Source organism: Astatotilapia calliptera, chromosome 3 (genome assembly GCF_964374335.1).
Source record: "Astatotilapia calliptera chromosome 3, fAstCal68.1, whole genome shotgun sequence".
Classification (NCBI taxonomy): Eukaryota; Metazoa; Chordata; class Actinopteri; order Cichliformes; family Cichlidae; genus Astatotilapia; species Astatotilapia calliptera.
The window spans coordinates 81,118,479-81,146,370 of NC_137424.1; the positions used below are offsets into that span (position 1 = coordinate 81,118,479).

Here is a 27,892-nt window from a genome sequence, read left to right on the forward strand (position 1 = left end):
AGTCCCAGATTTAAGCCCCGAGGGAGTGTCCCCCCTCAACGGGGACAATTGACCCCTGTTGATCCTCTACCTAATCACATGAGCCTAGGTGTGAAAATGGGTGTAGGTCACAATCAGCCAAGATTTCACGTGAATTCATTGTCAAACCTGGCTCCACCCTATCATGTGATTTCCTGAGGTCAGATGGCTCAGATGGCCCAGGATGTGAGTGGGCGTTAAGGATTCTGGGAAAGGATCTCAACACTGGATTATAGATAGCAGATAGTTGCTGTGGCTTTTTTCACTCCTCTTTAAAACCATCTATCTTCTCTGTCCAAAATGTGAACTTTGGCATCCACACACAGTGACCTTTGCCCCTTAGATGCAGCTAGACCGCCGAGTCTTGTCCCATCTATGTTGTGCCATGAATCTGAATCTGCCCAAATAGCAAAATTGGTATGGCCCCGAACTGGCCCACACAATGTGCTTACACATGGCCCACATACTGCAAAGAATGACGGCCCTTCAATGGCCCAGATCTGGTTTGCCAGAGGTGGCCCACACATGGGCCAGCACAAAGCCAGTTGATTCTGGCCCCAGATGTCAGCCTAATGTGTATCTTAATCACCTTAATGTGCCAGAACATTATAATGCAAAAGAAACACGACAAAACTCTGTTCAGACAGTGAATGGACTGATTCCTATATAGCACTTTTCTACTCTCCCAGATTACTCAAAGTGCTCTATACAATAGCAGACCCCCCAAAATCACTACCTTTATAGTTCTCTGTGTCCATAAGGCACCAAAAGACTGGTGCCTGCTCTGAGGTGGAGGTGATTTTGCAACGTTAGGCGTTCAGTCTCTCTTTCCAGCAGTAATGTATCAGTTTTGCATCCAGTTTTATTTAGTAGCTTCTAACAACTTTCAGACGGTTAGTGAATGGAGCAGTTTCACTATTATACGTTTTTGATGTTAGTTCACAGTATTTGATGAGGCTATATTCTCAGGAATTATAGTAATTCCCACACAGTGACCTCTGACCTTTACTGACCTTTGTCCTCCTGTTACAGGTGTGTGTGTGCTGCTGCTGTCTGCACCGACTGTTTCTGCAGGTGAGTTGATGAAATGAAAACAATCAGTGAGACTCCAACAAGAACACAAATACATTTACTCTGTGTGTGTGTGTGTGCGCGTGTGTGCGTGTGTGTGCGTGTGTGTGTGTGTGTGTGTGTGTGTGTGCGCGCGCGTGTGTGTGTGTGTGTGTGTGTGTGTGTGTGTGTGTGTGTGTGTGTGTCCTCCAGTGTCTCTGTCTGTCAGTCCAAACCTTCAGCAGGTCTTCAGTGGATCTTCTTCAGTGTATCTGAGTTGTGTTGATGATGGACAGACAGCTGATGGATGGACAGTGAAGAGGACCAGAGGAGGACCCACTGAGGACTGTAGAGCAGCTGGAGGCTTTGGGAGGGTTCATGGTTCCTCCTGTGTTCTGGATCGCTCCGTCTCCTCTGGGGGAAGTTACTTCTGTGAGAACTCATCTGGACAGCAGAGCGATGAAGTGTCCATCAGTGTTTCAGGTACAGACAGTCAGCTGTTCCAGCTGTGTCTCTGTGCAGATGTTTCCAGAGGTTGGATGTAAAATTCCTGTTTTTCCAAAGACGTTGTGTCATGCTCTGTTTGTGTTTCTGTTGGTTAGATAAACATGTGATCCTGGAGATTCCTGCACTTCCTGTGAGGACAGGAAGTAACATGACCTTGCGTTGCAGACAGAGGAATGGTGGCACAGTCAGAGCTTATTTCTTCATTAATGGAAGTCATGTTGGGTCTGAATCTAAATCGGAGCTCATCATCACAAATGTCCAGCAGTCTGATGAAGGTCTCTACTCATGTTCTACTGACACATTTGGAGAATCTCATCAGAGCTTTCTGCGGGTCAGAGGTCAGAACACTGACATCACTTTTGTTTTAATGACCTGCTGACCTGACAATGAACTGACTGAACCATCTTCATCCTCACCACAGCCTGCACCTCTCCTGTTAACTCTCCCGATACTTCTGCATGTCCGTGTACTGGCACAGCATCGCCTCCTCTCTCCTCCTCCTCCTCCTCCTCCATCGTTGCCATGATAGCCGGTCTGGTTTCTGTGATTCTTCTGGTTCTAGTTCTGCTTGGAGCTCTGCTCCTCTATAGGAAATTAAAAGGTATAAAGTCTTTTAGATTTAACAGTTTGCAGTCAGATCAGTGTGGATCATATAAGAGTCTACAAGAGTGCAGCAGTGTCACATTCCTAAACCGTCCTCTGAAAGGCAGTGGGAAACCATTTTAACAGTGCTTCAGATGCTTTGCGATAATAATAATAATAACAACAACAACAACAACAACAACAACAACAACAATAATAATAATAATAATAATAATAATAATAATAACAATAATAAAAATAAAAATGATGTGAGAGCTGTTTCTCCTCTACCGTCATGATCAGTGCCCGGGCCTATAAAAGGGTTCACTCTGTTAAGTTGTTAGAGTTTAAACCAGTGCAGGACCAGAGTACTGTTTAGTTTACTTGCTCTTGTACTTTAAGAATTAAGTGATTATTTAATTAATCTTTAGCTGAGTGTTAATGTCCACTCTGGGCTCTACAATATATTTTGCATTAGAGTTTAAACAAGTAAGACCTGTGTGGTTTCATCTGCTTCTGACATACTTTATAATGTGAAAGTTTATGAGCTCTCATCTCTGTCAACAGGAAGCAGCCCATGTGTAAACTTCATATCCTGTGGTCTACATACCTTATATGTACCTGTGTCTGTGACAGGATGTGGTGTTTATGCTGCTACTCTTTGTGTTTGATGCTTGGTCAGCTCAGCATGAAAGCATTAAATTAAACATAACCTCATCCAACCAACACATTTTACAGGCATGTGTTACTGACTGACCTCCCAATAAAAAATAATCATAATAATCATTTTCATCATTATCATCATCATCATAATTAACAGGATGAAACCTTGAGCAGAACCTGGAGCCCAGATCTGCTGTATAACTGCAGTATAACTAAGGAAGGATTTGAAGTGCTCTAATAGGGTCATATGGTACTATAAGGTCACAAAGGACTTCAAACGAACAGTTTATTCACTAGAATATGTTTTTGTTTCCTGCTTCATTTATCAGGAAGGAGTGACTCATCTCCTCTTTCAGATGTCACCTATGCTGATGTCTCCTTCACACAGGACAGGTGTGTGTCACCAAAACACCAAACAACACCAACACCAAAACAACCCACCCACACACCATCCTTTATAGTTTCAGTCAACACACAATTTCTCACTGTGTGTGTGTGTGTGTGTGTGTGTGTGTGTGTGTGTGTGTGTGTGTGTGTGTGTGTGTGTGTGTGTGTGTCCAGACAAACATCCTGCTGATCCATTGAATGCCCACTTGGACGTAAGGTCTTACCCTTCAGGTAAACTTGAGCAAAAACTGATGATGATGGTGGTGATTCAGTGTTCACCTTCACATCTACCTGATATTATTCCCTCATATTTCTGTCCCCAGGGTGTGCTCAGGTCAGTTATAGTCAGGTGGTCTTTAAAAAAAAGAAGAAATCTGATGGGTTGACAGGTAACCTTGACAACAACTCCTGAAATAAAACGCCATCAGCAAACTCAAAATAACCACCTCAACCTGACATTACATGTTCTGTTTGAGCTTGTAGGGGGAGGTAGAGACAGCTTCTGTGCTCACTGACATTAAACACAAAATGTTAGTTCTGCTGGATCAGTTCAATTTATTTTATTTTAGCTGTGAACATTAACCATCTGAGCTTACAAGTGTAAGGGCAAGTGGAAATGTGGTCCCAAATCTTAAATTGCACAAAGTCAGTGCAAATCCAAAAAAGGAAGCAGGAAGCGAGGGCGACCCAAAAGTTGGACATCTCAAAGGATGAGGAGAGGAAGATCAGAGATGCACAGCTCCCACCGCCAATCAGGATCTCGCCTCGACAACAACATATGACAACTCCATCACCCCCAACCGGGTGGACCTGAGTCTGGTTCTGCTTAAAAGCTCTTCCTGTTAAATGGGAGTTTTTCCTTCCCACTGTCACCAAAGCCCTTGCTGATAGCGGGTCGTAAGATTCTCTGTATGTAATATTGTAGGTTCTACCTCACCTGGAGGTGACTGTTGTTGTGATTTGGTGCTGTATAAATAAAACTGAATTGAACAGGAGAGGATCAGGGTTCCTGAGTGCACAGGAACACTCAGCTGATCTGTGCGTCACGTATGTTTTACAGCACCGGCCTCCAAACGTTTGGTACCAGGCCACGAGAGTTGAGGCTCGGGTGGGAAATTTATGGTTTTCAGGGCCTTTATCGTTACATTTTTAAATGTTTTTATCATTAACTCGGTTTCCCTGGGTCCGCGTGTTATGAATAAGTCCTCTTTTTTTGTCACTGGTTTTATTTTGTTGTATTTATCCACAACACCTAGAGGCCTGTTACCTAAGGTGACCATGAGTGGTAACAGGATGCAGAGAGAGAGCAGACATTGTGGGCTGGAGAAACATGATGGAATAAAACACAAGCAGGGAAACAAGGCACCAGAACTCACACAGCTATATAAACACAGACACAAAGACAGAGGGCAACAACGCGGGGAAATCTAATAAACAAATCTAAACAGAGTAATCTAGGTTATCTAGAATTAGCTCCACACTGACAAAGTGGACCTAAAACATAAGTAATAATACAAAATGACACAAGAAAATTCAAAACACTCAAATGACCCAGGAACGTGACAGCTTCCTGTTACAACAGAAGTTACTAGTAGATGTTGAGCACAAGTCTGAATCAGTCTTAACAGCAGTTTTTCTTTTTTCTTTTAGTGAATTAATTAGAAAATTACACTTTTACTTCACATTTTCTGGTCGAGGTTTATTCATTAGTACCCTGAGATGAAGTTTATTTCTACAGCACCTTTGGAGACAAGCATCAAGTTCATCGCAATAAACTACGATTACAGAGCTCAGTGGCGGTCCTAGTCTGTTTGGTGCCCCGGGCGAACACTCCCTCTACACACACATTAACCAGGTAAAATACATATTTAGGCAGAATTTTGAAAATATCTTTTTTCATTTTTTAGCAGAATAGTGCATTTTTTCCAATTCTGTTTTAAAAGTCAGGTCAAGGCTCCAAAAGCCCAAAGGCGATATAAGGGTGGCAGCTCACAACAGTTTTTGTTTGCTGGATCATTGTAGTTCAGCTGGGTGTCTTTCCTTTTGTTATATTTTAGTTCAAAATGTGTTAATTACATAAATAAAATGTAATTTTCTCTGTAGCACTTCATGGATTTCATAAGCAACACACCTTAGTTGTTCATACAAAGCATAAAAGTGTAAAAAAAAATAATATATAGTGTTATCTTCATTTTAGATGTCAAAAAGTATTTGCGGCTCCCAGTGTTTTCTTTTGCGTGGAAACCGGGTCCAAACGGCTCTTTCTGTGTTAAAGGTTGCTGACCCCTGTTCCACACCTTAGTTCACAGATTCACTTTGTCTTGGGTTTATTTCTGGGATTTCACACAACCCAGGATTCAGATCATGAATACATAATGGGCTTGGATTTACAACATTATGAATGAAATGTGGTCTAATTGGAAGAAGCAGGGCCCCCCTCCCCTTTCCACGGGTTGTGTGTGAGACTTTAAATCATCAGACTGTAAATTATAAATTTTAAATTGTTATTGATCCCTTTACCCCGAGTCCTAAAGTGTATATTTATTTTCTTACTTGTGCAAATTCCCTGCTGACTCGGCCTCAGGATGTCTAGAGGGAAGAATCAAGCGCACCCAAATGAGCGCATCAGTGATCATGTGCGCATCACGCAGAAGGAGAGTGAGAGACGAAAAGCAGCAGCAGAGGATGGCAGTGGTGTCGCAGTTTGTGTGATTCCGTGTACGTTAGTGAGAATCCCCCGCCGCCCCGCCCTCTCCTCCCTGTGCCGCAAGCAGCAGGCGCACCTCGCAAACGGAGGGCGCCCTTACTCCCAGCAAATGGGCGATAGAAAACCGATCGGTGCCTGTACCATTCCCAATATGGCTGGCTGATGTCGGGGCAGCATGAGTACGAGCATTTTTTTTATTTTTCATTTTTTTGCCGAGGCCCGTGATGCCGCCCCCCACCACGATGCCGCCCCGGGCAACCGCCCGGGCAACCGCCCGTGTCGCCCGTATCAAAAACCGCTACTGACAGAGCTTTACAAACTACAAACTCTTTACATTACAATTGTGATACACAATGTAACTGTAATGTAATTTAATATGTAATTGTAAAATACAATGTTACAATTGCAAACTACGACACAGAGCGATTTAAAAAAAAGAATAATAGAGAGAATAAAAATAGAGCTTTTACTGAGCTCCTGCTGTCACTGACTGCAGCACTTTTCCCTCGGATGGAATAAGGAAGTCTCTGAATACGTCTCTATGAGCTTTGTCTTTGAAGGTTGAAACCGAAAGTAAAACTTTCTTGTACAGCTGGAAAGTTAGAGCCGTGTGAGTTTTTGGGTGTCGGGTGGAGCAGAGTTGGTTTTCGTCTCTGCCAGGAGGATGAAGAACCTCGTGTCCTTCCTGCTGCTCGTGCACGGTAAGAACTTTGAACCCGTGTATAGTTGGGCTGCCGTCAGCCACAGGGGGATGTTTTCAGTATTTACCGGTCCCTGCTTCAACTCAGTGAATAACAGAATGCTGGATGAGTCACACTCAGTCACAGCTTAGTCTGTTACTCTCCAGGTTTTACAAGTAGTTTTGTATTTTACAAATGAAGCTTTGTCTCCGACTGAATGCAGAGTTTATTTTAACTCTTATATGTTAACCCAGTTTTTTTTAAAACTTTTAACCTTCCTCTTGTGTTAGGGTCTGCACCGACCCATTTTAAATTTTAAATGCATACAAGAATCACATAAATTTGTCTATTGCATCAAGGCTTTTTGACTTTGTCAGGAACCTTTATTTAAACAAAATAAAACAAAAAAAAATTTATTGCTGAATTATAAAATGCTCTGGTAGAAATTATGACCTTTGTGTTGTTAGGGTCGGTTTTGACCCAGTTATGATAATACGATGATAAAGCAATAATTGGAGCTAAAACTGAAATCCTAAGTGCTGAAACACTGACAACCAGCTCCTCTTCTATTCATGTGAGCTTTCTCATTTTGCGTGGCTTTCCAGTATACCTGCACAAAAACATAACAAACAAAGACAGGCATGTCTATACATGTCAGGTGAATTCTCTTATTTGAATGGTCATTTGACTTGCAGAGTGCACATTTACAATTTGTAGCATGCAAAAATGAGAAGAAGATTTACAGTGAGCCAAGTTCTGGATCACATTTTTGGTGAAAATGAAGGAGAGGACACAGAGCAGCATAGTGATTCAGATGAGGAGGTTTCTGAGGAGGAAGACAATGTGGAGTATTATCCAGAAGACACAGACACATCTGATGAGTCAGATGAGGAAGTCACTGGTGCTGAAGCTGCTCCTGCTGAACGATTCCAAAAGTGGTAAGATCTTTTGGAGCTCAGTACCTCATGATGTACATGGCAGGGCAGCTGCTGCAAATGTCATCAAAATGACCCCTGGAATCACAAGGTTTGCTCTGACCAGAGTCAGTGACATCAAGACATGTTTTGAGCTATTTATGCCATTGTCACTAAAAAGAATCATCATTACTATGACGAACCTTGAAGGAAAAAAGGTCCACGGCCACATGTGGAAAGACATTGATGAGGAATACCTGGATGCTTTCATTGGTGTTCTTCTTCTTGCTGGAGTGTACAGATCCTGCAATGAGGCCACTGATAGTCTATGGGACGCATCAACAGGTAGAAATATTTTCCGGGCAACAATATCACTTCAGACATTTCAAATGATATCAAGAGTCCTCAGATTTGACAACAGAGAGACCAGAGTGAGATCTGACAAGCTTGCTCCCATCAGGGATGTCTGGGAGAGATGGGTGCAGCTCCTTCCGCTGATGTTCATCCCAGGGCCAGAGGTGACAGTGGATGAACGTCTTGTTCCTTTTCGAGGAAAATGCCCCTTCCGGCAATACATACCCAGTAAGCCAGGGAAATATGGCATAGAAATCTGGGCAGCCTGTGACGCATGAACCAGCTGGAATCTGCAGATTTACACAGGCAAAGCTGCAAGTGGCATCCCTGAGAAAAACCAAGGAAAACGTGTGGTCCTCGATATGACCAGTGGACTGCAGGGTCACAATATCACTTGTGACAATTTTTTTACCAGCTATGACCTCGGACAAGAACTTCACAAGAGGAACTTACCATGGTGGGAACAGTGAAGAAAAATAAACCTGAGTTGCCTGCTGAAATCTTTCAGGTGAAGGGCAGGGCTCCACTTTCCTCAAAGTTTGCTTTTACAGACACCACCACTGTTGTCTCATATTGTCCAAAAAGAAACCGAAATGTGATACTCATGTCTACTCTTCACAAAGATGCAGCTGTATCATCAGGAAGTGACAAAAAGCCCACAATTATCCACGACTATAACAAAAACAAAGGAGGAGTGGACAACCTGGACAAGCTGACAGCCACGTACACATGCCAGAGAATGACCAGAAGATGGCCAATGGTTGTGTTTTACAACATCCTTGATGTGTCTGCATATAATGCATTGTGTTGTGGAGCCACATCCACGAAGGGTGGAACTCAACCAAGAAAAAAACAAGCGGAGACTGTTTCTTGAAGAGTTGGGAAATTCCCTTGTCAAGCCACACATTAGACCAAGATGCTGCAGCCTTTGTCAGACAGCTGCAGAGCTCACCCAGCACTCCATCCATACCATCAGCAACACAGAGAGAATCTGCATCAGCATCCTCCTCAGCCAGCGCTGCCTCAACATCAACCAGAACAGCCCCAACCCCAGTCAGGCCACCTGATTCGAAAAGAAAGAGGTGTCAGGTCTGCCCAAGCAGTAAGGACAGAAAGACAAATGTATTGTGTTTCAACTGCAAGAAATATCTCTGCAAAGAACACACAAAAAGTGTCACTTTTTGCCACACATGCCTCTAAAGCCACACATACACAAGCATGTTCTTGCACATAGAGGTTTTCACTCTGATTTAGCTTTGTATTAGTTTTGGAACTTGTAATTGATTTCTATTTGTTTGATTTTCTTGATTGGCTGTTGTTTATTTGACCATGCAAATATATATTTTGCGTCATGACCTGTTCTGCTTTACAAATTTTTCAGTTTATATTAAAGTTCTATTGCTAAAAAAAAAATACTTTTTTGCCTTTTCTTGATGTAAATATATATGGGTCGAAATTGACAATAGATGTCACTTTAGTTATTAATATTAATTTAAAAAAAAAAAAAATTTATTTAAGAGATGGTTTCTGTGCCCCTCAGTATTAATCAGGTAACATAACAACCTTTTATTTATATATGTTTCTCCTGAGGTTCATTTTACCTTTTTTTTTAATTGAAATTGAGGGGTGTACTTACAAAAAAGGCCCAAAGGTCCACACCGAAAGTATTAACACCAACATTTTCATGGATAAGGAAGCCTAACTAGGTAACCAAGAGATGAGAAACAAATTGCATGATAGCATATTCTTTTTAGTGTATTTTATAACTGATTTAATACACGGGTCAAAATCGACCTGTTAACATGAGAGATGATAACAGAAAGCTAACCCAAGAGGAGGGTTAAGAGCATGATTAGCATGTTTCAGAACCTTTTCACAGTAAAGGAAGCGGTTGGCTGATCTCGGGTGACCTGTAGGAACTTTTATTAATGTCTTTCAAACAGAAGCAACACAAATGGTTGACATTTGTGTTGCTTCTGCTTCTTCTCAGCTTTACGTCATTAATACACCATAATCCCTGAGCTCTGACCAGGAATGCTCCCACACAATCTGCAGTGATCAAACGTTTGCATTTCACTGATTTTACTGTCAAAGTAGAGGATGATGCTGGTGTGCCAGGAAGAAGTTTGCGTGTGTGTTTTTAGCTGGACTGAAAAGGATTTTTACCCTGAGGCAGGAATGTTCAGGCTTAAAATGACTTTATATCATTTATGACAGATTAGATTAGATTAGACCAACAAGTCATTTACAGCAATTTGAATACAGGCAATAATTTTTTTGCCAATTAGCAGAAAATGTGTGTGTGAGCAGACAGCAGACAGAGAAGCGCATATGCTGAATGAGCTGCTTTTAAGGAAATAAACATGTCTGAGGTCAGGTTAATCAGGGTACAGTAGGTGTGCAGTTACGTGAGATAATGAGCTTGTTTCAAATGTAAAAAGTGGAGTTTTGAAAACATAGAAGGTAAAAATATGAGCTCCCCGAGAAATACTCAAGTACAGAAACCTGAAAACGAAACATCTGGAATTCAGAGAAGCGCTGGAGTTTGAAAATGGAAAATGGTCCATGTTTCCTCTTTAACATCAGTCTGTGAGCTGAGGATAGCAGCGGTTCTGGTCTGATGGAGGGTTCTAGCTGCTCAGCTGTCCTGGCTCTGCTTCGTCCTGTTGTTGAGCTCATGATGCTCCAGATGTTGTCAGCTGGTGAAAGGTCCAGACGGTTCAGCAGCCGGACTCGTCTCTTATGAAGCTGTGTTGCTGGAATAGATGAAGTCTGCGGTTTAGCATCCTTTGCTCAAACATGAAGGCCTTCCATTAAAACTTGTCTGCATGGAGCAGATGTTTCTTTGGCACCAATTTATACCTTTGAGCGCTGATGGAGGCTCCTGATGAGCTTCAATATGTTTTCAAAGGTTTCTAGTGTTACACACTGTGGTCATTACTGGTACTAATTTAAAACCTCTTGTTATAACTCATCCCGACATGTGACCCACCCTGTGGACAGACTGAATGACGACACTCTGTTTCTCTTATCAGTTTCCCATCATGCCTCAGGGGTGGAGGTGTATCAGGTGTATGAGGGGGAGGAGTCTGTCCTGCTGCCCTGTCAGGTACCTGTTAATGTTTCCAGTAGCTCCACAGCAGTGGTCTGGGACCGTGATGAGTTCAAGATCCCAACAGTCCACATGCGTGTGCAGAGCGGCGATGATATTCTGAACGATCAGAACCATCGTTACACCAACCGAACATCGCTGAAAGCCGACGGCCTGCAGACTGGAGACCTCAGCCTCACCCTGAGGAACCCTACAGTCTCTGATGGTGGGACCTACACCTGCATCGTCCGCAAATATGGACAAGATCAGAGCAAGACGCATGTGCAACTGAAGGTCAAAGGTCAGTGTGTGAAGCTGTCTGTACTGTCGTTATGATGTGTGTACAGTAATGTCTGACTGGAGTCTGAGATGTTGTAACTCTGAGCTCACACATCACCACTGGCTGATAACTAGGGCTGCCACAAACGATTATTTTGATAGTCGACTAGTCAGATCATCATCCATTGGATGTAAAACACCGGGACCCCAGAGTAAATTCTGAGCATCTCACACTTCTGATGATCAGCTGTCTGCTTGACGTTTATTCAGCTGTGTAAAAACTATAACTTTAATCTCAGCCAAACCGATTTACTCAGGAACAAATAAAATACTGACAAAAGCCAAACAGTAACATTTTTAAGTTATCTAAGTGACTCATATATCATGTTTAACCTGAGTAGCGAAAGACGGCGGTGGGTTTGAAAGCGATTTGCCGGGAGTCCGGTGTTCTCACGGCTCTAGTTAGCCTCGCCCCCGGCTAGCTATCGAGCTAGTGGGTAACAGACGTCTCCGAAAACGTCGGAGCGCTTTTGAAAATATGTGGTGTCTTGATAAACTGAGCAGATATTTGAGGTTTACACAGCTACATTCTCGCCTGAAAATATGTTAAACGTTTATTTTGTGACCCAGAAAGAATAATAAGAGTAATATTAAAACTAACTAGCTGCCGCCATTGTTGGAAACTGAGCTGGGCTGCGCTATGAATTCTGGGACACAGCTTCTTCTTCTTCGGGGTTTAACGGCAGCTGGCATCCTTGTACATGCACTGCTGCCATCTTCTGTTTCAGTCCGTTATTACACTCTTAAATCCTGCTACTTATTCCTGCGTCTTTTGTGATCTTACAAAGCTTCAAACGACGCGTCGACTATTAAATCAGTCGTCGACGATTTTGATAGTCGACGTAATCGTGACTAGTCGACTAATCGTGTCAGCCCTACTGATAACACACATTCCAAAACACTTAGTACAGGTTAGTGGAATTATACAAGTTCCATGGCCATTATGGGACACTTCATTAGGTACACCTGTAAGCTGTTCATTGATTTAAATATCTAATCAGCCAGTCACATGACACCAACTTACTGCACCTAGGCATGTAGACATGCTGAAAAAAACCTGCAGAAGTTCAAACTAACCAACAGAATGGATTCAATTCAATTCAGTTAAATTCAGTTTTATTTATATAGCACCAAATCACAAGAACAGTCGCCCCAAGGCGCTTTATATTGTACGGAAGGACAATGATGGAGAAGGAACAATGATTTTAGTGACTCTAAATGTGGCAATGAGTGCTGGTTTGAATACTTCACAAACTGGTGATTTGCAGGGATTTTCCCTCCAATCATTTGTGAGTTTACAGAGAAGGTCTGAAACACAGCTGCAGGCTAAGGCCACACCTTGGTAAATGGTAAACGGACTGGTTCTTATATAGCGCTTTTGTACTGTTCTGAGCACTCAAAGCGCTTTACACAACTTGTGCATTCACCCACTCACACCCATTCGCACAAGCACATTGTTCTAAGTGCTTTCTAAGTAACATTCACACACATTCATACTCTGATGGATGCATCGGAGAGCAATTTGGGGTTAATATCTTGCCCAAGGATATTTGGCATGCAGACTAGGGGAAGACAGGAATCGAATCACCAACCTTCTGATCAGCAGATGACCTGCTCTACCGCCTGAGCTACAGCCACATCTGTCTGCTAAGACCAGAGCACAGACTCACTGGACAACAGAGGGGTAGCATCTGTTTCCTGGCTTCTGCTGCAACATTCAGATGGTAGAGTCAGAGTTTGGTGAAAACATCTTGAAAGCATGGACACTTTTGGCCACTTAAATACCAACTGAGCATTGTTTAAACCCCACAGCCATGACTGCTAATGCTGACCGTGTCCATCCCACAATGACCTCAGTGTATGCTTCCTGCAGGGTAACAAAGCTGAGATCATCTCAGACATGACAATGAGTTTACTGCACTCTGACGGCCTCCACAGTAACACATCTCAGTCCAACAGAGCGTCCTTGGTATGTGCTGGAACAGAAGAGTCACATGATAAATGTGCAGCGTGTGAGTGATGATGTCACATCTGAGCCATTAACAAGCAAAGGAACAGGATACCAGCAAGGTGTACCTAATAAAGTGTCCAGCAAGGCTCTGTGACAGTGGCTCTGTAATGGTGTGAAATCTAAACTGAGAGATGTCCAAGTGTCTCCAGCAGGGGACACAATTCAACTTCAACACATATACACTCACTGCCACTTTATTAGGCACACCTGTTCAGCTTTTCTTTAATGCAAATATCTAATCAACCAATCACATGGCAGCAGCTCAGTGCATGCTGTAACTAATAAAATGTCTGCTTAGTAAGAACCCATCATGTTTTCACTTATAGGTTGCTGACATCTTGCTAGTTGAGCTGTAGATTGTATGGTCCACTTTTGTTACATTAAATAAAAATTGCACCTAAAATGATTTTATTTTGTGAATGAGCTCATTGATCAGGACACAGAGTAGTGAACGAGTGAGGAAATCTGCTGTGAATGTTTCATGTTCAGGTTTCTTCTGTTCACCACAGAGCGGCCTCCGACCTGGCCCTGGGTCCTCTCTGGCATCCTGGCTATCTTGGCTCTCCTGGCTGTCAGCAGTGGGATCGTCATGTGTTATAGATATAAAAGGATGAAATGCCCAGCAGGTATGATGACCTTGTATCTGCGTGTGCTGCTGTTTGGTTTGTTGTTGTAAACCAGAACTGGACAGGAAGTAATGAGTGAATGATTTTCCTCTTATTCTTCCTTTGTGGGCACTCATTTGATCTGAGCTTTGTGCAGTTGTGGCTTGATGCTAATTTGCAACATTTGAGATTTGTGGCCCTAAAGATCTCCAGTGGATACAGTTGTTCTTATTTTTCTGTCCTTCATGACTTGGGCACTGAAACAATCAAACACGTTCTCTTTGAGGTCCTGGTAGAATGATGTGTTGGTTGTTGGTGTTGTGTGCACACCTCATGTTCTGCTCTGTTTCCTCACAGACAGTCAGGTATTGTTGGTGGAGATTTCAGAGGGAGAGAAAAAGTCTGTCCTGCTGCCCTTTAAAACCACAGAGGATCTTCCCCAGGACGCAACAGTGGAGTGGAGACTCACTGACCCCAAACACATGCAGGTTCACGTGTATGACAGTGGAAAAAATCAGCCGGACAAACAGGACGAGGTGTACCAAGGCCGCACAGAGATGAAGGAAGAGCCACTGAGAGATAAAGACCTCAGTCTGAAACTAAAGGAGCCCCGTGTTACTGACACCGGAGTCTACACCTGCAACGTCAGCAGCAAGGATGGAAGCCTCCTACTTCAGAAAGTGGTGTCTCTCACTGTCAGAGGTGAGTGGAACAGCTTTGATTGTCTTCTGGATCCATATCTGTACAAGATCAAACTGCTGCTGACACATTTTCATTTGAATGAATAAATGCAGACATTTTGATTAAACTTGCGAACTGAGGGAGCTGTGTGAATCCGATTAAGGCCTGCACAGACCTCTGAATGAAAAAAAAAACATGGGATAACATCTGCCACTTAATTCCCTGTTTCAGCTCATTAACTCATTAATTTCCACACTGCTTGTTTCTTCTACAGAACTTAACATCTGGCTGTACTATGTCAGATCTCAAAGGAGCTTGCAAAGAAAAGCGTCTGGACTTCTTTAAGTTACTTGAAGACGTTTCACCTCTCATCCGAGAAGCTTCTTCAGTTCTAAGGTCAAATGGTGGAGAGCATGTGGGGGGTTACTCCCACTAGGTTTATATCTGGGACTCTCCACCATTTGACCTTAGAACTGAAGAAGCTTCTCGGATGAGAGGTGAAACGTCTTCAAGTAACTTAAAGAAGTCCAGACGCTTTTCTTTGCAAGCTCCTTTGACTATGATGACCTGGATGACTGAGAACCTTCACAGACATATGTCAGATCTCCATGGCAACATATCCATGACAAGAATTTTTGTCAATAAATTTACCACTGTCAATATAACAACACAAAAATAAGGGTCCATCACACCACATGTGACACACACAGAAGCAGAGTCAAAACAAAAGTTTGATCCATGCTGTGTAGCAGAGGCTGTGATTCCTGCTGACTCACTGCTTTGTTAAAAACACAAATTCCCCAGCATCATGCTGAAGGGTAGACGCTGTAAGTTTCTGCAGGTGTGACAGAATAAATCCAGAAGACTAAAGAAAGCAGCAGATAGCAGAGCAAAGCAGCAATTTGTGGAGCCTCACACATCAACACACAAGCAGTCGAGCTCCAAGTCAGAGAAACACTGGAAACAGGAGCTGCTGGTTACACAGCAGAGGACATGATGGAGGATCCACCTCACTGATGTCTGTCTGTCTCATGTTCTACTGTGTTCTCCTCTCAGAGAGCCAGATGGAGATGGTGGAGGTGACAGAATGGAACAAGTCTGTCCTGCTGCCCTTTAAAACCAAAGATGACCTTTCTCAGGATGCCACAGTGGAGTGGAGACGCTCAGACTCCAAACACAAAAAAGTTCACATGTTTCAGGGCAGCCAGCACCTTTCAGGTGAACAGGAGGAGATTTACAGAGGTCGCACAGAGATGAACAAAGAGGCGCTGAGAATCGGAGACCTCAGTCTGACCCTGAAAGACCTCCGACTAACTGACAGTGGAGTCTACACCTGTACTGTCTGCACGCATGGAAAAGTCCTGAAACAGAAAGTGGTGGTGCTCAGTGTCAGAGGTCAGTAAGCACATCAGAGAGGCTGTGGTATGTTGTCATTTCCTGTTGTCAACACTCTGGACTCCATTGACTGTATGAAAAACATGAAAAAAGGAAATCTGCACTACTGGCCAAAAGTTTTAGAACACCCCACTTTTTCCAGGTATTTATTGGAATACATGTTGTTCAATTCCAATGAATAGCTTGAAATGGTACCAAGGTAAGATGTGAACTGCCAGAGAAATCTTCACTTTCTAGTTTGTACAATACTTTCATTTCAAAGTGCAATTTTACGACATAATTTTCAATAAAAAACTGTGGTGTTCTACAACTTTTGACAGGTAGTACATCTGACCAAGCATAACCATCTTAAACTTAACATAAATAAGCAGTTAGCAGTGGCACTTCATTACTTTGTGTGTTAGATATTTAATAGTTGTTCTGCCTCGATTAGAGTTAACATGTTTATAGTCAGTGTTGGGGAGTAACGGAATACATGTTACGTATTTAAAATACAAAATATGAGTAACTGTATTCCGTTACAGTTACCATTTAAAAAGGTGGTATTCAGAATACAGTTACTTTGTTGAAATAAATGGATTACACGGCGGTTCTTTCCTTGTTTCATATTGTGGCGGGTCAGGACTGTTTGGGTTTTGTTTGACAGCTATGTTCTGTTGTTCCAGGCGGCAGCGTTACGGTTGCCATGGTTACAGGGTGACGCTCTCTCTCTGCGTGTTTCCTGGGTGAGAGAGCGCCTTTTTGTTGTTGTTGTGCTAAGCTAATTGAGCCTGTGCACGAGACAATGCTAACTTCCTGGTTTGAGACCGGATGTGGGGTTGTGCATTTCCGGTAGTTTTACTTTGCGGTCAATCGCTACTGCGAAGATATCCTCCAAAATCATGTCCAAAACTCGAAAATGGAAAGATCGCGTTAGGTTACAAAGAGCAGAAGGCGGGAACACTCACCACTGTTGTGTCATAAAAAATCTAATGACCAACTTTGATGTTTAAAGAGTTTAGATCGATCAGTTGTTTACGTCACTCAACACAAGCAGAACTGCAGCAGAAGACACCTCGTCCACACTCAGAAGCACATCTCTGTGTAGTGACTGGTCTTATGATTTAAACAGGCAAATGTTCAGCATTCAAACTACAGGTGAAGAATAGTCAAACCAGATGTTTCCCCGTTATGTCGAGACCAGCTAGTCAAGTACACACCTACACAGCATGTTAACAAACTGTGAAAAAAGCCACACAAAAAATGAATGATTGCTGGTAACGGTTTCTATACATTAGTATTTACGAAGGGTATGTTGTGACTTACCTTCAAAATTACAGCGGTCCCTCGCTATAACGCGGTTCACCTTTCACCTGCTGTTTCACAGATTTTTTAGTGCAAGTTTGCTACTTATTTTTTTACGTCACATTGTGTCCTGCGTCCTGATCGCTGCAGACGATCTCCTCTGTGACGTCTCTCCTGTACAGTACAGAATCGCTGCATCAATGCTGGCAGTGTGACTCTGAAGTGCAGTGCTGTATGTCCACGATGCCCACAAAACGTTTTGCTTGATTTCACCTATTGCTGGTTATTTTTAGAACATAACACCCGCGATAAACGAGGGACCGCTGAGAAATATAACATTTGAATCCCTTTTCTCTTTTGCTCTGAGGCGCGGGGGGAAAATATCGACAAGTCGATGAACATCATTTACAGATATATTGGGTAAATGCCCGAGACATCTATAGAAATGTAAATCGCCGCTTGATTCATTCATTTGCTTAACTTGTTTTGGACTGTAAACAGGGCGTGAATAGGACACCGGAAACAAAGCTCCCCACAGGAGTTTCCGCACCGGAAGTAGCATATGCTAACGTGCAAATAGTCTATAGGCAGAATGCTACCAGTATAGCTCTAAAGAATGTAGCATCATAGGCAGTGTAGTCCGTGCTGCAGGGAGAATGGACTGTCATACTCGTTATGTGTCTGTGAGCGAGGGAGGGAGAAAAAGGAAAAGTACGAGTTGTCATCGAGCAGAAACGGGAGCTGGAAGCATGTAAATATAATAACAACCACTGCAGCCAAGAAGAGTGCCTGACGAGCCCAGCTGTAAGTAAGCTATTAAGACTCGTAGGGCTGCTCAATTAATCGAATTTTAATCACGATTACGATCTGGGCTTTCAACGATCATTAAAAATGACTGAGCCAATTATTAGCCCCTCCCTCGTGCTTTACTCTCGCGCTGCTCCATGTGGCAAATCGAGCGCACCTCTCTGCATTTCGAACACGCACCACAACAATTAAGAGGACCCAAGGGAAGCTCGGAAAGCTCGGAAAGCTAAGCAGAAGTTATTTGGAGAGGAGAGTGACTGCCGTTGGTTGAAAAGAGAGGTAAAAAAAACAAACTTCAGTGGTGTGGAAACATTATGGGTTCGCGGAGTCAGACGTGGATCAAGTAGACATAGTGGTCGTGTCCAAATTCATGGGCTGCATCCTCCTGAGGCCGCATTTGTAGACCGATTACGTCACAGCGACGCGCCGAAGGCTGTCCAAATTCGTAGACTCCTCCGAATGCAGCCGACAAATGCGTCCTCCTTTTCCCCGAATTTGAAGGATGGGTCGGGTGTGTCCTTTGTGGCCTACCATATCCCAGAATTCATAGCGCGGCCCAGCCAAACTCCAGTTTCCAACAATGGCGGCCGCTACTAAGTTTTAAAATTACTCATACTAATCTTTCTGGCTCACAAAATAAACTTTTAACATATTTTCAGGCGAGGAAGTAGCTGTGTAAACATCAAATATCTGCTCGGTTTATCAAGATATCGCATATTTGCAAAAGTGCTTCGACGTTTTCAGAGACATCTGCTACCCACCAGCTCGACAGCTAGCCGGGAGCTCGAGGGTTACTGATGCGGCCGAGAGAACGGCACAACTCCCGGCACATCATTTTCAGATCACCGCGGACTTTCGCTGCTCGGGTTAAACGTAAAATATAAGTCACTTAGACAATCTAAAAATGTTATTGTTGGGCTTTTTTTCAGTGTTTTGTTTGTTCGTGAGTAAATCGGTTTGGCTGAGATTAAAGTTATTAGATTAGATAAAATAAAACTTTATTAATCCCCCGGGTGGGTTTATCGAGGAAAACATCTTATTTTACTGTCACTATATATCATTCATAAAGCACCGTCATTATTTCATCGTTACTTCATTAGTCTGTATTACTTATCTTCAGTTTATCATGTATCATTTATCGTTTATTTCAGAGCACGTAGGATAAAACCCATTCTAGATGTAATACTCTATTATGAAAAAACCACCAGTTTCGCTGTGGGTCCAGTCAGGCCGCAGTAAAAAGTCATATGAGGACACGGTGAACTTTTGTTGGCTTGGACCTACACTCACAAAACTACACAACATATCACACACTTTTTTTTCTCTAAAGTAGCAGCTGATGTCTATATAAGGAGAACTTTTGGAGTGAGGGGAACTTCCTGAGTTCTGAGAACTGACTGATACTTATCATGTGACTTGACGTCATCATTGCAATAAAAACCTTGTGAAGAGATTGTTCGAGGGAGATCAGCTCTTAAAGGCTTGTGATGCTCATCTTCCCCATATGTACATATGTATAATAAAAATCACTATTTTGACATCTACTGAGGACCATGCAGTCGTTTGTCTCCTCCTCAAAAACTCGAACCTTGACAGGTTCCTCCTTGGTTTTTACACAGCTGACTAAACGTGAAACAGAAAACTGATTAAACAGAAGTGTGAGACAGTCGAGAATTTACGCCAGTGTCCTGTTATATTTTAGATAGCAAGGATCAGACGGCTGAGTTTATTAAACTCCACCAAGACAGCGGTGACGCTAATCAGAAGGCTAGACCGTCCAATTTCACGGCCGTTTACTTCCGGCCTACCCGACCTTCTGAGGACCCGGCCTTCGCGGTCTACGTGGGCCGGGTCCTCAGAAGGATGCAGCCCATGAATTTGGACACGACCGCCGTGTAAACTTTGCTACGGTGTCATAGCTGCACCACAGAGCAACACTGCAAAGTTCACTAAACATAGATGTTTAGATTTTTCATTTATTTTTTATATTGCAAACATTTGCACTGTTATCAGTATTTGCACACTGTTTTATATTATTTTTTAAAGTCATTATTCAATACATTGTTATTGTTAACCCTTTAAATCCCTGTAGAACCGGAACCGTAAGCTAGCGCAATAATTTTTTTGCATATGAAACCAGAGGAGTTGTACTTACATCTTATGCCATCAGCTTGTCCTAGGTCACGGTTTCCTTCCACATAAAGCTTTGCAAAAATTGCATTAAACGCGCTTGCAGGAACAAAAATATAATATTCCAGAAACAGGCTTTGCCGATCCGATCAGCTGTTCGTAACACTTCCCACATTGAAAAAGACGTCAAGACGAACTATCGCATGTCCGCCATTTCCTGTTCGAAACCGGAAGTGACGTCATTTTTCGCAGAAAATGTAGTTTTTTACTTGTAGGCCTTAAAAGCCTATACTGGTGTTTTTATAAGTCATTTTTGCCTTTTCTGAATAGTTTCTGGGATGCTTAGAACTCGAATTGCACTGCTGGAAATAGTTTATTTTGATGCACATGCTGTTTTCTTTGCAAATTTGCATCATAGGATTGTTTTTTGTTTTTCCTGCAGTATATAAAAATTGCTGTATCTCCAAAATAAAACTATGAAGACACTCAAAATAAATTTCCTGTGGTGGGAAACTATTTTTTGCAACTTTTTTGTATTTAAAGTTTTGAGGGATAAACCTCTTAAATTTCTCCAAGTAGAAATATATGTAAAAAAACAAAAACGATTTTTTTGTAGTTTATTGCACTTTTTGCAATTAATGTAATTACTATGGACTTAATGCATACATATTATTAAAATATGGGCTATAACAGTTGTATTGATATATAGCAACTTGAAATGCTCCCAAAAATGGCTACACAGCATGTAAAAAAAATAATATAAGCTCTGGCGGACTTGGTTCTATGGTAGGTCTTAAAGGGTTAAATAAATATCGTCAAATAATCGAGATCTCAATTTCAGTGAAAATAATCGTGATTATCATTTTTGCCATAATCGAGCAGCCCTAAAGACTCGACTGTACACTGTGTTCGTGTTTTCCTCCAAAAACAATAAGCTCCATTGCAGCAGCCTTTCAACTCCTCTCCCTGTCTCTCGCTAGCAAACTTGACCCAGACAACAAAGTAAAGCTATTTTTCGGCTACGAGCCCGACACGAACCCAACGTATTAGCCAGAGGTCCCTTTACTACGGTTCTGAGCCGCGGACCTTCAGTAATAGTAATAAATCACACAGCAATAGTACATTCACGTAGTTGTAAACAGCATGATAATATATTAAGTAATCCAAAGTATTCAGAATACTCTGATTGAGTAACGTAACGGAATACGTTACAGAATACATTTCGGGGCATGTATTCTGTATTCTGTAATGGAATACATTTTAAAAGTAACCTTCCCAACACTGTTTATAGTAAATCCCAAAAAGTTGATTCTGTTCATCTGGATGTCACATTTTCAGTGGGAGAAACATTTCATTGTGTGTGCTCAGCCCGTGTGAGGTTTATGTGTGTATAGATGTGTGTATTACTTTGTGTGCCTCCGACTGAGTGTGAAAGAAACTCATCCCAACACCTTCCTACCAAGTCCAAGGTGTTCTGGTTGTGGTGTTTAGAGCTGCCTACCAGTGGGTTCAGGATCGAAGCCAAAAACTTTGATCTTTCAGTTTCAGTACTGAGTAAAAAAATGTGTGGTTTATTTTAATCAATGGGTTTGAAAAGCAAGGGCTGAAATTTCTTTGAGTTTCTCTGTAAGCACTCATTTAAATCCTGCTGTTAAAGGTATTTTACTATTTATTTGAATTTTTCTAAACATCTGCTAGGGCAAACTCACCTGCAGCTAGAGTATCATTGAGAGAGTAAAGAGCTGGTCCAGTTTCAGTGACCTAGAAGAAAACCACATTGTTCTTCCTCTATCCAAAGTACGACTAACGGATGGACTCTCCCTTCCAGCACCGTGGCACAGACTTTCCCAGGGAGGGTGAGGAGTGTGATCCTCCTATAGCTGGAACACACCCTCAGGTCCCCCTTCTTAAGCTCCTAAGACCCGAACAACAAATTACCAGATTTATTTTTACCTGATTTTTGTTTCTAAGAAAATGAGAGCCACATATGAGGATATTTGTTTAAAATTTCAATAGAACAGTAACAGTATAATGTCCTCGTAAGTGGATATCAGGGGTATGTAGAGCGAGATTTAGTATTTTGGTCTAAATAACCCAAAATGTGATTTCCAAATATGTGGATGCCAGGTCCTAGGAGGTTAACCATCTTAAAGCCAACCAGACTCTGCTTCTTGGAGTGGAGTCCTGCTGACTCCAACTACACACAAGGCCCATGACAGAATCCCAACAAGACAGTTTTTTTTCCATGGCTTCTCTGAACCCTTCCCACATCCTAGTTTTTCCTTCAGCTACCACCCAAGCCACGTTCTGCTTAGCCTGTTGGTACTCATCAGCTGCCTCCTAATTCCCACAGGGAAACAGAGCCCGATAGGACTCTTTCTTCTGCCTGATGTCTCAGTCAGAATGCTGTAGGTGATGGGAGTTGAAGATCTTAGAGACCAGGACTTGTGCCAGGTATTCCCAGAGAAACCTTGCTATATATTTAGGTGCGCCAGGTCTCCAATGCATACAGTGTCCAAGACATTCGGCTTCAGATTGATCATCAATCACATGCATACACATGCTTACAAGTGCACACACATACACACATAGTGCCTTGTCTTTTGTAACCATAGGGGGGTTTTACAATGGGAGGTGCTTGTGTGTACTGTAACTGTTTTCAATAAAAGGCGGTAAGTTGAGTCGAGGTCGTCTGTGGTTGGATTCAGTGCTTTCCTGAGACACCAAGCGGGCCTCCCTTGGTAGCAAGTAAAAGATGTTCGTCTTGTTTGTCGTTAATGACAATAAGTTTCTTAACCAGCGGGGCCTGTGGAAGCGCAGACCCAACATCTGTAGTGTCTGTTTGTCTATTCTGGCAAGTACATTGAAAGTAAAGCAAAAGATGGAGTACTTGTATATGTATACACATAAAGGGCCAACAAATGTGCCTGTGTGAACATTCACATTAAATAAATATTGTACCTGGAACTGCTTATATCCCTCATACACGCTCCTACAGGCTTTGGGGGTTTCCGATGATGCACTAAACAAATTTTTTTCATGCCCATATTTCACTCCCTGTATGTTCATACGCCACTAGTTCATGTCCTGAACTTTGTCTTCTCTCTGCTGCAGTTTGTTATTTGTCCTGTTTGTTATGTGTGGTCTCTCTGATCTTCTTCCTCTACCCCCTCACCACCCAAAAGATGGCTACACCTCCTTGATCCTGTTTCTATTGGAAGTATCTTCTTTTAAAATGAATGAGATTACCTGATCAGTGTGGTTCTCTCTTTGGTATTTTAGAGTTATTTTCATTGTAAAGCACTCGGATATACTTTTGTCGGGATCTGACACTACATAAATCAAACTGATATGAATTAACTGCAGCACATAACTTCTGCCTGTCTGTACAACTTGTTTCTCCTTTCTTCAGTCTACGAGCTTCAGACAGTGGAGGTGACACCGGGGGTGAAGCCTGTTCTGCTTCCCTTCAAAACCACAGCTGACCTGCCTGAGGACGTCAGAGTGGAGTGGAGACGTTCAGACCTTGAAGATGTGAAGGTCCTTGTTTATGAGAACAGCCAAAAAAAGCATGAAGAGCAACACCAGGACTATCAAGGCCGCCCTGAGATGAATGAAGAGCTACTGAGAACCGGAGACCTCAGTCTGACCCTGAAAGACCTCCGACCTACTGACAGTGGAGTCTACACCTGCACCGTCTACAAAAATGATGGAGCCATCCTGAAACAGAAAGTAGTGATACTCACTATCAGAGGTCAGTAAACTCATCTGAGGTCAGTAAATGTATAACTTGTGTCTGTATTTACAGCTCATGTTGTATTTTATCAGGCTACAAGGTGGAAATAGTTGAAGTAACAAAGGGGAAGAAGTCTGTGCTGCTACCCTTTAAAACCACTCTTGATCTTCCCGATGATGTCACAGTCGAGTGGAGGCGTGGTGATTCCAGAGACACAGTCCACACCTATCAGCACGGCCAAAACCTGCTAGAAGAACAGGGACAGGATTATAGAGGTCGCACAGAGATGAATGAAGAGCCACTGAGGACTGGAGACCTCAGTCTGACCCTGAAAGACCCCCAAAACACCCACAGTGGTTTCTACATGTGCACAGTCTCCCAGGGTGAAGACATCCTGACACAGAAAATTGTGATGCTTACTGTCAGAGGTCAGTGAATGCAGCTTCCTCCACCCACTGCTCTTTTAGTTGAGGAACTGCTGTGAAAACATCAAGTGTCCATTTTTGTTGAGTGTCAGATGCCAAATAGATTCACTTAATACACTCATTCTGAAACAATATTTAAATGTTAACCATTAGTGTAATTTTATGGTTCTGCTTTGTCTTGAAATGAGGAAAGGTTCCCATAGTTTTCTTTGATATCACTGAGTAATGTCATGGTCCTGGGCCATGTGGGCCCAGTATTCTTAGTTTTCATGCATTTTTGTATTTTGTTCTTTATTTAGGCCATGTTTTCTGAGTTGCCCTGTTGTGTTGTTCCCTAAGTGTTTTCCCTTCATGGCTCTTCCCCCCTGTGTGCCCTCTATGTATTGATGAGCCCTCGTCTCCCCTTGTGGTTGTTTCATGTTTCCCCAGCCCGTTATGTCGGTGTTTTCCCCGTGCTCTCTCTCCTCCTGTCGGAACCTCTGCCTCTACATGTCATGTTCAGTTCACCCCGCCCTGTCTCGTTATGGTTATCTGTGTCACCTGTGTTCCCCGTGTGTTCCCACTTTCCTCGTTAACCCTCTGTGTATTTCTGTCTGCGTCTTCCTCTGTTCGGCGTCGCGTTCTCCCTCATGTCGTGTGGATCTCCCTGTGTCTCTCCGCGTATGTTAGTTTACTTTTCCCAGTTTAGTTTTGTATTTCCTATGTTCTGCCATTCCAGCATTAAAGCTGTGATTTTGAGTTCATCCCCGTGTCTGTGAGTTTTGCTATTGGGTCCTTCTCCTGCCTGCCACACAACGTATCATGACAAGTAATGGTTGCAGTCCTGATTCCGATGTTTCAAATATTCTTGATAACTCGCACCAGAGATTGAAGACAAGTTAAATGAGACTCTGAATCAATGTTGTCTGTTTCCTCTGCAGGAAAACATGGTGCAAGCTTTACAGAGCAGTTTCAAGGCTTCAGAAATAAGAGAAAACCCATGACTGATGGACCTTCTCCCACTGTGTAAAGTCCTCTTCCTCTTCCTCTTCTTGTTGTTGTCTGTTGTAAAGTTGGTGTGAAATGTAAAGACTGGAGCTGGACCATTTATAATGAATCTTTAACTCAGCGCACATCCTGCAGGTTTAAATCCAATATTTGCTAAAACCTCAGCTCACATCAGAACCTGAATCATTCATCCTTCTTTCAGTCTTCTTTACTGATCAAGTTTGTTTTATTTATATTAAATATCTAAGTGTAATCATGTGACTCATTATTTGGAACTTGGTGTCAAACTGGAAATACCAATGTTACATATGTTGATCTTTCGCTTGCTTCTTCCTGGCTGACTGTTCTGTCTTCTCTGGACCAGGATTCATGAATCTATTCCACTCACTACTAAAGAAGCAAGTTAAATGGAGGAGAAGAGCTGGCAGGTAGGTCATTGTGCACAGCCGTCCTTCTCACAAATGTTTGATTCAAATTACATGCAGATCTGTGTTTGATCCAGTGTGTATCTCTGACTGACTGTTCTCTCACACCTTTGGAAAAGGACGATCTTTCGGATTACCTTTATATTGGGGCCACTTAGTTTTCCCTGTATACTCCTCTTTGGTTCCACTTTTAGAAAACATAATCTCGGATGGACACCTGCTCATTCTCTGCAGCTGGATCCTTCACTTCCTGTCTGACAGACGCCGAGTGGTCAGACTGGGCAGCATCACCTCATCCCCCATCACACTGAACACTGGTGCTCCACAGGGGTGTGTACTGAGCCCTCTCCTGTACTCACTCTACACCTACGACTGCACAGCCACTAACAACTCCAACATCATTGTGAAGTATGTGGACAACACCACAGTGGTGGGTCTTATCACCAACAGTGATGAGACGGCTTACAGGGAGGAGGTCACTGTTGCCGAGACAACCATCTTACCCTCAACATCGCAAAGACAAAGGAGTTGATAGTGGACTTCCGGAGGTGCAGAGAAGTACACACCCCCATCACCATCAACGAAGCTGCTGTGGAGAGAGTAAGCAGCTTCCGTTTCCTGGGTGTACATCTGGAAGACGATCTCACATAGTCAGTACACACAAACAAAACAGTCTCCTTCTTTCTCAGGAGACTGAAAAGATTTGGCGTAAGCCCCCATATCCTCAGGACCTTCTACCGCTGTGCCACTGAGAGCATCCTCACTGGATGCATCGCCACCTGGTATGGCAACAGCACTGCTTACAACTGCAAAGCTCATCAAAGAGTAGTGCGGTGTGCTGAACGGATAATTGGAGGTGAGCTTCCCTCCCTCCAGGACATCTACAGGTCGACATTCGTGTAATTGTCGATTTCGACACTATGCATATTCAGTAATGCACATACACTCTTATATTTTTACATGTATTTATCCATTCATATATTTTGCTTTGTTCTTATGTTTTTGTATTTTGCACACCTGTTGCTTGTGAAGCTTGCACACAAGAATTTCACTCTCATGTGCTGTTCCAGTGTACCAGTAATGGGATGTGACAATAAAAGTGATTTGATTTGATTAGAAGTTTAAAGACGGTCTGTCTTTCAAGCTTTGAGAGTTCCTAGTGCATACATCTGACACGTTTTCTTTGGATTTTCTTTATTGATTGTCTGGGTCAGCTGCTACAACTACTCAGATTCATGAGCATGTGGATGCCGAGGGTCCGGGCTGATGCAAAAATGTTTATGTACCCCCTCTGCTGAGTTCTCCTGATACAATTTACTTTCTCTAGTAAAATTAGGTCTGAGACTTCATTAATGATAAAGTTAAAGCTCTGATAGATTGTTGCAGTAGCGACCCAAGCTCATTAAGCAGACCAACTTGTGTTATTACAGACCTAATAGGCTGTTGTCTTACTGACCATGAAAGCAACCCTGGGTAAGATATTGATCCTAAGATATTGTTTTGGTCTCAAGTGGTCTCGATGACCGACCTCGTCAGGTACCCTTCATGTCCCTTTTGGAGCTAAAAAGAGGTCAGGCTAGCTTTCCTGCTTGTCAATACAAATGAACATGTGTAGACCTTCAGTGTGCTCACAGACATGCTCCAGTGTGAGGGGAGTTCATTGATCAAGTCTGCACCTGGAGAAAAAGTGTCTCCTCTTTATTACACTGTGACTTGTAAGAGACATTTTTACATTCTTATACCTGTTGTTGTCTCCATCCATCCATCCATTTGCTTCCGCTTCTCCTTTTCAGGGTCGCGGGGGGCGCTGGAGCCTATCCCAGCTGTCATAGGGCGAGAGGCGGGGTACACCCTGGACAGGTCGCCAGTCTGTCGCAGGGCCAACACACAAGGACAGACAACCATTCACACTCACATTCATTCACGCATTCACACCTAGTGGCAATTTGGATTATCCAATTAACCTATCCCCACAAGCTGCATGTCTTTGGACGGTGGGAGGAAGCCGGAGTACCCGGAGAGAACCCACGCAAACACGGGGAGAACATGCAAACTCCAGAAAGACAGAAAGACCCCGGCCTGATGGTGGAATTGAACTCGGGACCTTCTTGCTG

At 42.8% G+C, this 27,892-nt stretch overlaps 2 protein-coding genes and 1 long non-coding RNA gene across 3 annotated transcripts; all 3 read left to right on the forward strand.

Annotated features, from left to right (window-relative positions):
• Positions 1 to 752: 752 nt before the first annotated feature.
• LOC145425953 (uncharacterized) lies at positions 753 to 4,202 on the forward strand. The gene is made up of 6 exons (XR_013906722.1): positions 753 to 1,092; positions 1,282 to 1,551; positions 1,671 to 1,913; positions 1,997 to 2,176; positions 3,150 to 3,213; positions 3,531 to 4,202. It is a non-coding gene; the product is annotated as an uncharacterized LOC145425953 (long non-coding RNA).
• Positions 4,203 to 10,482: 6,280 nt separating this feature from the next.
• On the forward strand, positions 10,483 to 14,001 carry LOC145423559 (butyrophilin-like protein 10). Its single transcript, XM_080296215.1, has 4 exons — positions 10,483 to 10,564; positions 10,898 to 11,254; positions 13,813 to 13,929; positions 13,985 to 14,001. The coding sequence occupies exons 1-4, from the start codon at positions 10,483 to 10,485 to the stop codon at positions 13,999 to 14,001; spliced, it is 573 nt and encodes a 190-aa protein (XP_080152341.1).
• Positions 14,002 to 14,127: 126 nt separating this feature from the next.
• Positions 14,128 to 26,891, forward strand: LOC113014861 (uncharacterized). Its single transcript, XM_080299431.1, has 7 exons — positions 14,128 to 14,610; positions 15,646 to 15,984; positions 23,618 to 23,959; positions 24,034 to 24,369; positions 25,287 to 25,371; positions 25,718 to 25,781; positions 25,898 to 26,891. The coding sequence occupies exons 1-6, from the start codon at positions 14,391 to 14,393 to the stop codon at positions 25,758 to 25,760; spliced, it is 1,365 nt and encodes a 454-aa protein (XP_080155557.1). The 5' UTR covers positions 14,128 to 14,390; the 3' UTR covers positions 25,761 to 25,781; positions 25,898 to 26,891.
• The last annotated feature ends 1,001 nt before the right edge of the window (positions 26,892 to 27,892 follow it).